The sequence below is a fragment of the Perognathus longimembris genome, chromosome 23 (genome assembly GCF_023159225.1).
Source record: "Perognathus longimembris pacificus isolate PPM17 chromosome 23, ASM2315922v1, whole genome shotgun sequence".
Lineage (NCBI taxonomy): Eukaryota > Metazoa > Chordata > Mammalia > Rodentia > Heteromyidae > Perognathus > Perognathus longimembris.
Window position 1 is genome coordinate 7,275,332 of NC_063183.1, and position 12,652 is coordinate 7,287,983.

General features: G+C 48.0%; 1 protein-coding gene across 1 annotated transcript in view; it reads left to right on the plus strand.

The window, feature by feature from the left end:
* Positions 1-7,641, plus strand: part of LOC125341065 (integrin alpha-X-like) — a 32,305-nt gene extending 24,664 nt beyond the window's left edge. The window contains exon 31 of the mRNA XM_048333072.1: positions 7,570-7,641. Within this exon, the coding sequence (XP_048189029.1) occupies positions 7,570-7,641 (72 nt within the window). The remainder of the gene's footprint in view (positions 1-7,569) is intronic.
* Positions 7,642-12,652: the final 5,011 nt, after the last annotated feature.

Below are 12,652 nucleotides of genomic sequence, written 5' to 3' on the forward strand. Positions count from 1 at the left end.
CAATTTCCTTCCTGGGTCAGCTTTGAACTGCAATCCTCAGATCTCAGCCTCCTGAGTAGCTAGGATTACAGGTGTGAGCTACTGGTGTCCAGCTAATGGATGCTAAAATTTTAAAGACTTTTTGTATATTTATGGAGATGATCATGTGTTTGTTTTTTTTCCCTAGTACTGGGCCTTGGACTCAGGGCCTGAGCACTGTCCCTGGCTGCTTTTTTGCTTAAGGCCAGCACGCTACCTCTTTTTTTTTTTTTTTTTGGCCAGTCCTGGGCCTTGGACTCAGGGACTGAGCACTGTCCCTGGCTTCTTCCCGCTCAAGGCTAGCACTCTGCCACTTGAGCCACAGCGCCGCTTCTGGCCATTTTCTGTATATGTGGTGCTGGGGAATCGAACCTAGGGCCTCGTGTATCCGAGGCAGGCACTCTTGCCACTAGGCTATATCCCCAGCCCCAGCACGCTACCTCTTGAGCCACAGTGCCACTTACAGCTTTTTCTGTTTATATGTGGTGCTGAGGAATTGAAACCAGAGCTTCATGCCTGCTAGGCAAGCACCCTACTGCTAAGCCACATTCCCAGTTCCAAGACTTTTATCTCTAATGAAACAGGAAGAAGCTGGAAGTAGAGCTGTGGCTCATGTGGTAGAGTTTAAGTTTTGAATGAAAAACCTAAGAGACAGCACTCAGGCTCTGAGATCAAGCCCAAATACTGGCACACACATACAAAATATAATGACAATTGTTGGGGTTTGGACACCCCCTTTCTCCCCCCACGGGGAGAATGGTAACCACAAACTCTATGAAAGAGCACTCAGCCTGGCCCTCTGCCAGCGGAAGGCCAAAGGCTTGCTCACATGGGCAAGCGCTAAGTTGAGGAAGGGTTGCTGAAGCTTCCCCTCCCCCCAGTCCCCCCACATGTTACCAAGGGCGGAGGCGAAAAGGAAGGCATCAGGGACACGCTGCGGTGGTGGGAAGCGTCTCAAAGACTTTAATATGGAAGGGCACTTATATAGAAGTAATGGCGGGAAAGAAAGGGGGCTGGCCAAAGGACCAGTCATAGGCTAGGGGTCACGTTCATCAAGTGACCTCACAAAACTTCCCTTTGTGGGCGGGACAACCCCATCATGGTGGCACGCACGTGTTCACCTCCCAAGGGGTGGAGGCCAGAAGGTGGGAGGGACTTCCATTGTCCCAAGGCTGGTGGGAGGGCAGCCTTTCCCAGGCCATAATAATCCCCAACATCTCCCCCTTTTTGTTTTTTTAATGAGCAGGGGATGCTGTAAACACATGGCATGTGTGGGCATAAGGCAAATGCTGACATAAGATCTGTGGGGCCCCTTCCACAAAACTGGGGTGAGGGGTAGGTAAGGGTCCATCCATCTGGCTATGTCCAGAAGTCAGAATCCTCAGCTGGTTTCTGCCAAGGGCAGGAAGGTGCAGACAGCAGCCCTCTTTTGTTGGTGAGGTAGAAGCTGAAACTCTGGCATTCCCGGCAGTTCACAGTAGCTGATAACTCAAACATAAGTGATTAGTGAAACATTCTTTTATATAAACATTGAAGCCAAGGTGCTAAACCTTTGCGTTTACTTTTTTTAAACATTTCTATCATAAAACATTGGGGTTGAGTGTCAATACCCTCAGCTCCTATTTTCTTTCCAACGGGACTCCCCAAGTCTAGCAGCAGGGGGAGAGGAAAGGAAGAAGCATGGTGCAAAATTCCTTTAGTTTCTTTGTGTGACGCTGTAGGCAGTATTGCCACAGCAAAACATTGAGCCATGAGACGCTCAAGAAGGAATCTAGAAAGCAAACAAGGAAAGGAAGCTTGGTTGCTTCCTACCGTAGGCAGTCCTACTTTCCATATTTTCATGGGAGAGCAGAAGTCCAACATAGTCCTCCTTTTCCTGGAGAGAACAAGAAAACATTTCTCCAGAGCGGGTGCTCTGGGTTTAATTTTCCAATCTGGAAAAACACATATACAGTACTCCATCCCACACTGATTTGGGATGATTTAAAATTTCTTGATGATTAACATAAGCATAACCATCCTTAATTAATCCTAGGGAATCCTTAATTAATCCTGGGGAATACCTCCCCCCCCCTTTTTTTTTTTTAAATTATGACACCAGCGGCCACCAGGCAGGGAGTATGGGTGGAGGTCTCATCTTCTGTAGCTACTTCCTGCTGTCAAGGGGGCGACGTAAATCAAGGGCCCCTGGTCAGCCTGGCAGTCCGGTGTAGCTGGCAAAAAGTTCCCATCATTACCATGAGTATGGTCACTAGGGCCAGAGAGCGCTATGGTTTTCTCCAGCCCCCCCTGCGTCTTTGGCATACCCAGAAGTTTCCAAGGCTAGTGCCTCCAGGGTCCAGGCCTGTGTTAGGGTGATGACTGTGAACGGCAAATTTCCAATTGGTGATCTCAGCAAGAGATGTTACTCTGTCGAAAGACACTTTTGAAAAGGTCAGGCAAAGTATTGACAAGTTCTCAGAGTTGGTTGGCATGAATGGCATAGAACACACCCTGGGCATAAGCCAGGAACAGTTCCCTTTTGGAGCATAAACCCAATTGTAAAGTGAACGAGTAAGGAGAAACGACTGAAAGAAGTGTTTAATGATAGAAAACTGGTTTGGCATAGCCAGTCAGAGGCAAATATATATATATATATATATATATATATATATATATACCTATATACAACTGGCAGAAAAGAAGAAAATGGACAGGAATTATCTCTCTCGATTTCCTGGCTCTGATCCATTTTGAAAGGGTGAAACAAGGCAGCTCCCTTTAGGATAATATGGCACCATTCTCCTCTCACTCCACTCCACCTTTCCGTCTCCTGGACTGGCTAAGTCCCAGGAATTTTAACGTTTGTGGCTGGAATTGCATTTTCCCATCCGCGTTTGAACTCGGGGCCTGAGCATTGTCCATGAGCACTTTTGTTCAAGGCTAGTGCTCTACCACTTGAGTCACGGTGCTGCTTCAGCCTTTTGCTCACTCTCTGTGGTTGAGCTCTCAATCTGGCTCTTTGCTGTTTAACTGGGAGGTGGGATTTGGGAGAGATTTTTTCCTTTTGCCTGGGCTGGCTTTGAACTATCCAGGGAGTCATAGTCCTACAAGCCCTTTTTATTCCCAATTGAGCAACAAGGAAAAAACACAACAGAGATAATCCATTTGTAACTCGTTGAGAACTGACCAAAAACTGCTTGTGAAGGTTTGGCTATAACACTTAGAGAACATGAGATTTACATGCCATCAACTTGAATCACGCCATTGAATCCCACTGGCAAGTGAAAGAGAACACAGATAAATGACAACCAAGGGCAAAGGGTTAAAGCATTGTGGAATCCTCAGTCTCGGAAGTGGCTGCGTCCCTCATCCCCATTTGGCAAGTTCCATGCCATGCGATGGGGAACTCTAGGCAAGGCTGCAGTGGCATCTCTGGATAGACTGTCACATCTCGCTCTGGGTTGCCTGCAAAATTTCTATATAGATTGGTTAGGGTGTTCAAAATTTTTTCAGCATTTCTGGCTCTGGTATATCGATGCCCTTTTGGTTTAAGCAGGGTGAAAAGACTTTTTTAATCACAAAATTCAAAGACTTTCTTAATCACAAAATTTACCTGGCTAGCTGTGACCACTAACATAACTATGGTGATTTAACCTGGAGTAACTGTTAAGATGGAACTATTCACATCCTCACAAGGCTCATAAATCATTCGAGCAGCTTCCAATGGGAGAGAGAGCAAAGAATCATTAGTAGTGAAACAAGGCAGTTTGGGAACAGACTGTGGTGGCATCTTCCTATATCCAGGAGCTGCCACCCTCCAGGCGGCTAGCACATCTGTCCACCTGTATCCTATAAAGCAATATATTAATCCTGGGTCAGGAAAGCTGAGGTTAATAGTCACATTTGTATGAAGCAATCTCAATTCCTTGATCTTGAGAGTTTATGAGAACACAGGAGAGAAAAATGGGAAGGTAAAATCTTAATTTATGCCAAGAGTTGTTAAGACTACATGCACACTTAACTTTTAACACACTGAGTATAAAATAACATGCTGATTTTATACCATTGTACTTTTATCACATTTTGCATATTTGAACCTTATGGAAACACACTGAATATAAAATAACATACTGGTGTACTTTTACCACATGTTGCATATTTGAACCTTATGGAAATTTTTCATAGGCACCTTTATTTGCATCGAACATTGGGCTGAAAACCTATTGTTATGCTTTTAAATCTTACCAACAACCACACGCGTGCACACACACACACACACAAAAATACCTGAGCGCTCTTTAAAATTGCTTTGATTGGCCATTTAAATTTTCTGGAATTCCAGCGGCAAATGATATTAATTTGCCCATAATAGAACCACGTGGTTGAATAAAAAACAAAAGGGAAACCTGTTAATTACACACTCCCAACATGACAATTTTTTAAATCACAGTGGACAAGCAAACCCTTTTATTCATCTAGAAAAACTCCAGTTGATTTCATATCTTTGAACTGGTAAACATGGAAGGAAGTTCAGTCAAATTACCTATTGCTGTATCAAAACTCTTTGTTTTCCTTTTTTTTTTTTTTTTTTTTTGCCAGTCCTGGGCCTTGGACTCAGGGCCTGAGCACTGTCCCTGGCTTCTTCCCGCTCAAGGCTAGCACTCTGCCACCTGAGCCACAGCGCCGCTTCTGGCCGTTTTCTGTATATGTGGTGCTGGGGAATCGAACCTAGGGCCTCGTGTATCCAAGGCAGGCACTCTTGCCGCTAGGCTATATCCCCAGCCCCTTTGTTTTCCTTTTAATATTCCATTTTAGTTTATAATTTGAGACTTTCCTGGTTCCAACCCGTCTGCAGCTGTAAGTCTGACACAGAGAGAAAACGTGCAGGCAAGCACAGCGGGGTGCTAGCCCCTCTCAGCTGCAGCGCAATCGCTTGAGGCCTGTTAGTCTGAGTCCCCGCCCAGCCCAGGGGAGTCTGGCACGCCCCTCACCTGGGGGGAATTGGTGGGGCCCCGCCTCCAATATGGCGTACCCCATTGCGCTCCACGTGTGTGTTAAGTCAGAGAAATCAGGATTCAACCAACTCACCCTAATTTCTGAGCTTAACGACCATCGGCGGGCATAAAGCAGTTTGCCGGGCTGCAGCAGGTCCAGCCACTCCGGGGCTGCCGGCCCATGGCCTAAACTGCACGCCACGCCTTTTTTTTTTTTTTTTTTTTTTAACTCTATCCGCAGGCTGGGGCTGCAGGCAAGCTGCTGGCTCCAGCCCAGCCACTGTAAATACAAGCCTGGCCAAAGCAGCGCTCTGCCGCCGCCATGCCACAGCTTCCCACATGGCGGAACCGCGCTTCCGCCACGCCGTGCTCGGCCCGCCACACTCGGCTGCCCAAATGCTACCGCAAAAGACGCCTGGTGCCGCCCGGGGCCACGCGGGCCCCAGCGCACGCAGCTCGCAAACCCGGGGCCGCGCGGAGCCCAGTGTACTCACGCTCAGCCCGCGCAAGCCAAACCGCTCCGGCGCTCGGCCACCCACTGCTTCTCAAGCACCACTGCGAGTGCCGGGCTGTCTGGCTCGGGGCGCGCAGAGCAGAACCGACCCCAGCCCGGGGTCACCGTCCTCTCACTCCGGCACTGACACGTTTCCGCGGGAGGCGCGCCCTGCTCCCTCCGCCGCCTGGCGCCAAATCGCCATGGCGGGGCAACTCTCTGGCGCCGTGTCCCGCGAGCCCATGTCTGGCCTGTCTTGTCTCCATGCTTCTGCCCCATCTGGATGGGCAGGACCCTCCTCTAAAACCCTACTTAGCACAATCTGTGGGGATACTGTACCCCGAACTTCTCGGCCGTACGATTCGGTCCCCCTTCTGGGCGCCATTATGTTGGGGTTTGGACACCCCCTTTCTCCCCCCACGGGGAGAATGGTAACCTCAAACTCTATGAAAGAGCACTCAGCCTGGCCCTCTGCCAGCGGAAGGCCAAAGGCGTGCTCACATGGGCAAGCGCTAAGTTGAGGAAGGGTTGCTGAAGCTTCCCCTCCCCCCAGTCCCCCCACATGTTACCAAGGGCGGAGGCGAAAAGGAAGGCATCAGGGACACGCTGCGGTGGTGGGAAGCGTCTCAAAGACTTTAATATGGAAGGGCACTTATATAGAAGTAATGGCGGGAAAGAAAGGGGGGCTGGCCAAAGGGCCAGTCATAGGCTAGGGGTCACGTTCATCAAGTGACCTCACGAAACTTCCCTTTGTGGGCGGGACAACCCCATCATGGTGGCACGCACGTGTTCACCTCCCAAGGGGTGGAGGCCAGAAGGTGGGAGGGACTTCCATTGTCCCAAGGCTGGTGGAAGGGCAGCCTTTCCCAGGCCATAATAATCCCCAACATCTCCCCCTTTTTGTTTTTTTTAATGTGGGAAGTTTCGTGAGGTCACTTGATGAACGTGACCCCTAGCCTATGACTGGTCCTTTGGCCAGCCCCCCTTTCTTTCCCGCCATTACTTCTATATAAGTGCCCTTCCATATTAAAGTCTTTGAGACGCTTCCCACCACCGCAGCGTGTCCCTGATGCCTTCCTTTTCGACTCCGCCCTTGGTAACATGTGGGGGGGGTGGGGGGAGGGGAAGCTTCAGCAACCCTTCCTCAACTTAGCGCTTGCCCATGTGAGCACGCCTTTGGCCTTCTGCTGGCAGAGGGCCAGGCTGAGTGCTCTTTCATAGAGTTTGTGGTTACCATTCTCCCCGTGGGGGGAGAAAGGGGGTGTCCAAACCCCAACAGACAATGAAATAATAAAATATAATGTTAAATAATATTACAATTAAAATAAATAATAAATACACAATCTTGCCAGTCCTGGGGTTTGAACTCAAGGTATCATGCTTGCTAGGCAGGTATAGCTCAACTCCCATCCTTTATGCTTTGGACATTTTTTTGGCCAGTCCTGGGGCTTGGACTCAGGGCCTGAGCACCATCCCTGGCTTCTTCTTGCTCAAGGCTAGCACTCTGCCACTTGAGCCACAGCGCCACTTCTGGCCATTTTCTATACATGTGGTGCTGGGGAATCGAACCCAGGGCCTCATGTATACGAGGCAGGCACTCTTGCCACTAGGCCATATCCCCAGCCCCACTTTGGACATTTTTGAGATAGAGTTTTTCATTGTAGCCTGGGTCAGCCTGGACTGCAGTCCCCCTATTATGCTTCCTGTGTGGCCAAGGTGATAAGCATGAACCACCTTCCCTTGGTTTTTATTGTTGTGATGGGGTCTTACATACTTGCTACCTCAAGGTGGCCTTCCCTCTCTCTGAGTCTGTGACTCACATGGTTTTCCCTATCTCTGCCTTCCTACAAGCTGGGACCACAGGAATGAGCCACCCTACCTGGTTCTTGTTATACTTCCTAGCCCCAACACAACATTGATGCTATTTTCTCACTGCCTACACTCTGTGCCATTTGTTTTTGGCCCTTCTCAGCCCTTGTTGCCTTCCCTCCTGGTTTATACAACCTTTACCTGTGGTGTCCCCCACTCTACCCCATTCTCTGCTGCCGGAGCCCAACTCTCTTTCTCTCTCTGTCCTGACAGCTCGGCTTCTTCAAGCAGCAGTACAAGGACATGATGGGTGAAGATGCTGTCCAAGAGACACCACCCCAGTAACAAGCCTTCCATGGAGTGGCCTTTCCAACAGCAATCTAGGCTGTGGTCAGATGAGCATGTCAGTCTCCCAGGCTGCTAGACAGACATGTCCTAGAGGAGACTGGGTGTTGAGAAGGTGCTGTCTACACAGAAGCAAGTGGAACTGGTTTCTGGGCCAATCTGCAGAAATGCAGGGGCCCATGGGGCCAGCCCCGAGGGGTCCCAATGGCTTGAAGCAAGAACCCAGGAGCTGACCAGCCTCTGACTTATCTCAGATTCTGTGGGCCCAAAAAAGACATATAGTGAAGAATGAGACATCTCCTTTTTATCTATGCATCAATAACCTTGGTGATATCTTTATTTTATTTTTTATTTTTTGGTGATACCTTTATCCTTCCAAAATCTGCCCATTGTTTAGAAATCAAAAGACATCCAGCCGCTGTGGCAAGCTTTCTCCCTTCCTAGCTCTTCTAGTCTTCTTAGGACAGTAAGGGTGGTGTAGATTTGATTCTCCTACAGAAAAGCTGATGGCTCTGTGCAAATGGACACACCTGTACACACATACACACGAGCTGTTTTACATGCATGCTAGTGATTTTACCCTGTGCTGTATGTAGCTTGCATTGTTTTGGTTCTTAATCTGGCTCAGATCATTTCCCATCAAGACAGACTTTCTCATTCCTGCATATGACTGCATAGTATTCCATTGTGAATGTATAACATGCTACAAATAATCAGTCTCCTTTGGATATATAACTTCCAGCATTTTATTGTGTCTATATAATACTGAATAAATAAATTGGATATATGTCATTTTTGCATATGTGCATAGACAATTTATAAGATATGTTTCTAGAAGTTTGGGTTCTCCTTGAAGCAATTCTAAGATAAAAGTGTGAATGAAAGAGCTGGGCTTAGCCCATGATTTGTGCCTATAATCCTAGCTACTCAGGAGGTTGAGATCTGAGAATCAAGATTGAAGCCAGCATAGGAAGAAAGTCTGGGAGACTTTTATCTCTAATTAACACACACACACACACACACACACACACACACACACACACACACACACCAGAAGTGGAGCTGTGGCTCAAGTGGTAGAGCACCAGCCTTGAGTGAAAAAGCTTAGGGACATTGCCCAGGCCCTGAGTTCAAGCACAAAATAATTAAGTGCAGTAATTTGTGACAATAGGGGTAGAAATGACCAGTAAATAAGCTGGGCATATATGCATTGAAACCATACAAAAAATCCACAAATAAGTTTTGGTGTCAATTCAATTAAAAAAAACTTTTGTACAGTACTGAGGCTTGAGTACTGAGCACTGAGTACTGAGGGCCTGAGTGTTCTCCCTCAGTATTTCTTTCTTTCATTTTTTTGTTCTCCAGACTGGCACTCTACCTCTTGAGTCACACCTCCACTTCTGGCTTTTTGGTGGTGAATTGGAGATAAAAATTTCAATTTTTCTACCCAGGCTGGCTTTGAACTTTGATCCTCAGATCTTAGCCTCTTGAGTAGCTAGGATCACACCTATGAGCCATGGATATCTTGTCTTTCTAATTACATTTTTTTTTAAAAAGGTATTGAAGAGATTTAAAAAAAGACACATGGATAGTAAAGTCTTCGCTTACCCTTGGCTTCTCTCCACGTTCATGACAAGCAGTGCTCGGCACATTTTCTTAGGCCTGGAGCAGAGCGTCTGGGTAGAAGTTCACTTGCCCGGGTAGCCTGCACAAGTCCCTCACCAGCCGTTCACTGTGTGCCTCCCAGTGCTGAGTTCGGGACCATTAAGAGTTGAGGACACTGTCTCTGTGTGGAAAGAAACCTGTGGTCTCCACTCCTCACACACACTTGCTAGAGTCAAGTGTTCTATTATTGTTCCCCCCAGGCATCTCTGCCAGAAGACTCACTGAAGCAGATGTCACCACTTCCTTCCGGGGCCACTCAGCTGTCTAGGAAAACTTCTGGGGTGTGATCACTTTCCAGGGTGAGATTTCCCTGACAGCTGTGACCTTTTCCTGTTTATTTCCCAGAGAAGGGAATCCAGAAATCCAGAGCCTGGGTCATGTAACATGAGGTTCCTGTGTGTGTGTGTGTGTGTGTGTGTGTGTGTGTGTGTGCATGTGTATGTACAATGAGTGTGATGGTTGTGTGACTCAGTGTTGCACAGGCAGTCGACAAGAAAGAGCAAATAAAGAAAATGGTTGGCAATGTCTGACAATAGCTGCCCCTTGAGTTCCTCCCTAATGTGACCCCAGAGCTTGGTGCCTCAGTTCTGCGTTTGTCATATGGAGGATGTTAGAAATTCCCTTTAACACCTGCGCGCTCTTGCAAGGATCCAATGAGCTAATACAATAAGCAACGTCAGCCACCAGTGGCTCACGTCTGTAAATCTAGTTACAGTTAGTTACTCAGGAGGCTGAAGATTACAGACGAGAGTTACCCACGCCTGGCTTTCAAGTTCAAAGCCAGCCCCAGGCAGGAAAGTCCCTGAGAATCCTATCTTCAATGAACTCTCCAGGAAACCGGAAGTGAGCAGTGGCTCAAAGTGGTAGAGTGCTAGCCGGTAGTGGAAAAAGCTCAGGGACAAGGCCTATGCCTTGTGTTCAAGCCCCACAATTGACCAAAAAAAAAAAAATACTGGAAGTGGATGGAGACATTGCAAGTGGTCAGAGAAAGGGAAGAAACTCGGGAGTAAACCAGCTGTGGCTGAGAGATCCAAGCTGAGGGCTTTTGTCCTTGGGGTTTCAGATTTCTTTCCCTCTTAGAAAGCACACAGTGAGGGAACAGCCTCACAGTCATATAGTACCACTCAGCTAAGGCAACATTCAAGTGCCCACTTTTTTCTTTTCCTTTTTTTTTTTTGTTGGTCCTGGGGCTTGAACTCAGGGCCTGGGCACTGTTCCTGAGCTCTTTTGCTCAAGGCTAGAGCTCTACCACTCTGAGTTACAGCTCCACTTCCGGCTTTTTGGAGATAAGAGTCTCCTGGAGTTTCCTTCCTGGGATGGATGAACAAACAAACAAACAAATAAATAAATAAGGCAAAGGAATATTAATTGAGTTTCCAAAGCAGCGGCCCCACAGGCTTGGGACATGGCTCAAGGGGAATAGCACCTGCTTAGCAAGTGTTGGGCCCTGAGTTCACATCTCAGCATCACCAAAGCATCAGGAGATCTAGAAAATAGGTTCATCTTGAAAGCTGAGCGCATAATTCCAAGCCCTGGGACTTATGTAGTCAATTAAAAAAAAGAAAGAAATACTTCCTAAAAACAACCAATACTAATAGCCCCCAGAGTAGGAAGTTGCACGATGACATTTCCATGCCTGTATATAAATACGCACACATGTGTTTTTATCATATTCACCTTCTCCATTGCCATTTCTTATCCCCCACTTTCCCTTTCTCTGTCCATAATTGCTCCCACCCCTTTACTTCTATGTCTCTTCCTTCCCATCCTCAATTCCACATGAGAGAGAAAGCATGTCACAATTGACTCTCTGAATCTGGCTTATTTCATGGGATGTTATGATCTTCAGTTGTGTAGGTTTTCCTGAAAGCAACATAACTTTATTTTTTTGGTTGAATAAAACTTTCTTATGCATGAATACACCAGTCATCAGTCGTGTGTGTGTGTGTGTGTGTGTGTGTGTATGTGTGTGTGTGTGTGTGTGTGTATTGCCAGTACTGGTGCTGGAATGCTGGGCTTTGTGTTCCCATTTGGCGTTTTCCACTCACCGGCTGGCACTCTACTACTTCAGCCATGCCTCCATGTGTGGCGTTTTGCTCCTTAATTGGAGATATGAATCTGTTGGATTTGGCTGCCTGAGTTGGCCTCGAATGCCAATCCTCAGATGTCAGCCTCCTGAGTAGCTAGGATTATAGGCATGAATCACTAGCGCTCAGCCTAAACATTGATTGTTGACTGACTTCTAGGCTGTATCTGGAACCTGGCTCTGGATTGGGAGTCACTTTCCAGCCTTCTGAAAGGAGCATCTGAAGGTCCCCATCTGTGTGAATTCCCTTATATGCTCCCTTCTTGTCTGCAGAACAAAACCAAGGTGTCATAAGAGAGGGGACTTCCAGGAGTCAAGGTTTGCTTTCTCCTCTTGGGCCAACCCCTCCATTCAAGGTGACCACATCTTCTCCTGTCATGGCTGACAACACTGACCCCACACACAGCTCTCCATTTCATGCCTGGTCCACATCTGGAAGCCCCTTTTGAATCACCCTCCCCCAGGGCTGGGAGATAGCTCAGTTGCAAAGTGGTTGCCTAGCAAGTTCAACGTCCTGGGTTCGATCCCCTAGTACAAAAAAAAAATACAGTTACCCCCCCCGCCAAATGCTGAAACATCCTCCCCTGTACCCTTCGACCCCTGACTCTGGGGAGACTTCCTGGAGGCCCCCGCCCTTGGCCTTTGCAGCAGAGGTGAGAGCACATCCGCTCGGTGGCAGCTGTGTGGCTTTTTACCCCCTAGCCTTCCCCACTGACCCCAGGGCCACCATTGTGCAAAGAAAGGAGTTCTCACCTAGCAAAGGGCTCAGACAAATGAGCCTTGAATTTGGCTTGTTGAATAAATGGCCACCAATGGAGAGAGTAGGTGAACAAGCGAATGCCCGCTCTGTGCTCACCCTTTGGCCTAGAGACTTCTAGGCTAGGAGTAGAAGGTCTGGAAAATCTGGGGTGGGCCCCCTCCACTCCCCAGGTGGACTGGCAAGGCAAGATTAAAGGGAGCCTTCTGCCAATATGAGAGGCCACTGAGAGGGTGAAGTCAAGACGAGGAGTTGCGTCTCCTCAGCCCAGCCATGGCGAGTCATCCTGACGAGGAGCTCTCTCTGGGAGCAGAGTGTGTGGGTTGCTTTGGTCTCTTCTTTGCCCATTGAAGTCCTGCCTGCAGGGCAGGACTCTGACCTCAGACACAAGATGACTACTTCCATCTCAGCTCCAGCCTCCTCATCACCTCTCCACTCACTTCTTCCTCAGTCTTTCAGCCCAGACGCTCAGAGCATCCACCTCTGAGCTTGACGTTCCAGCC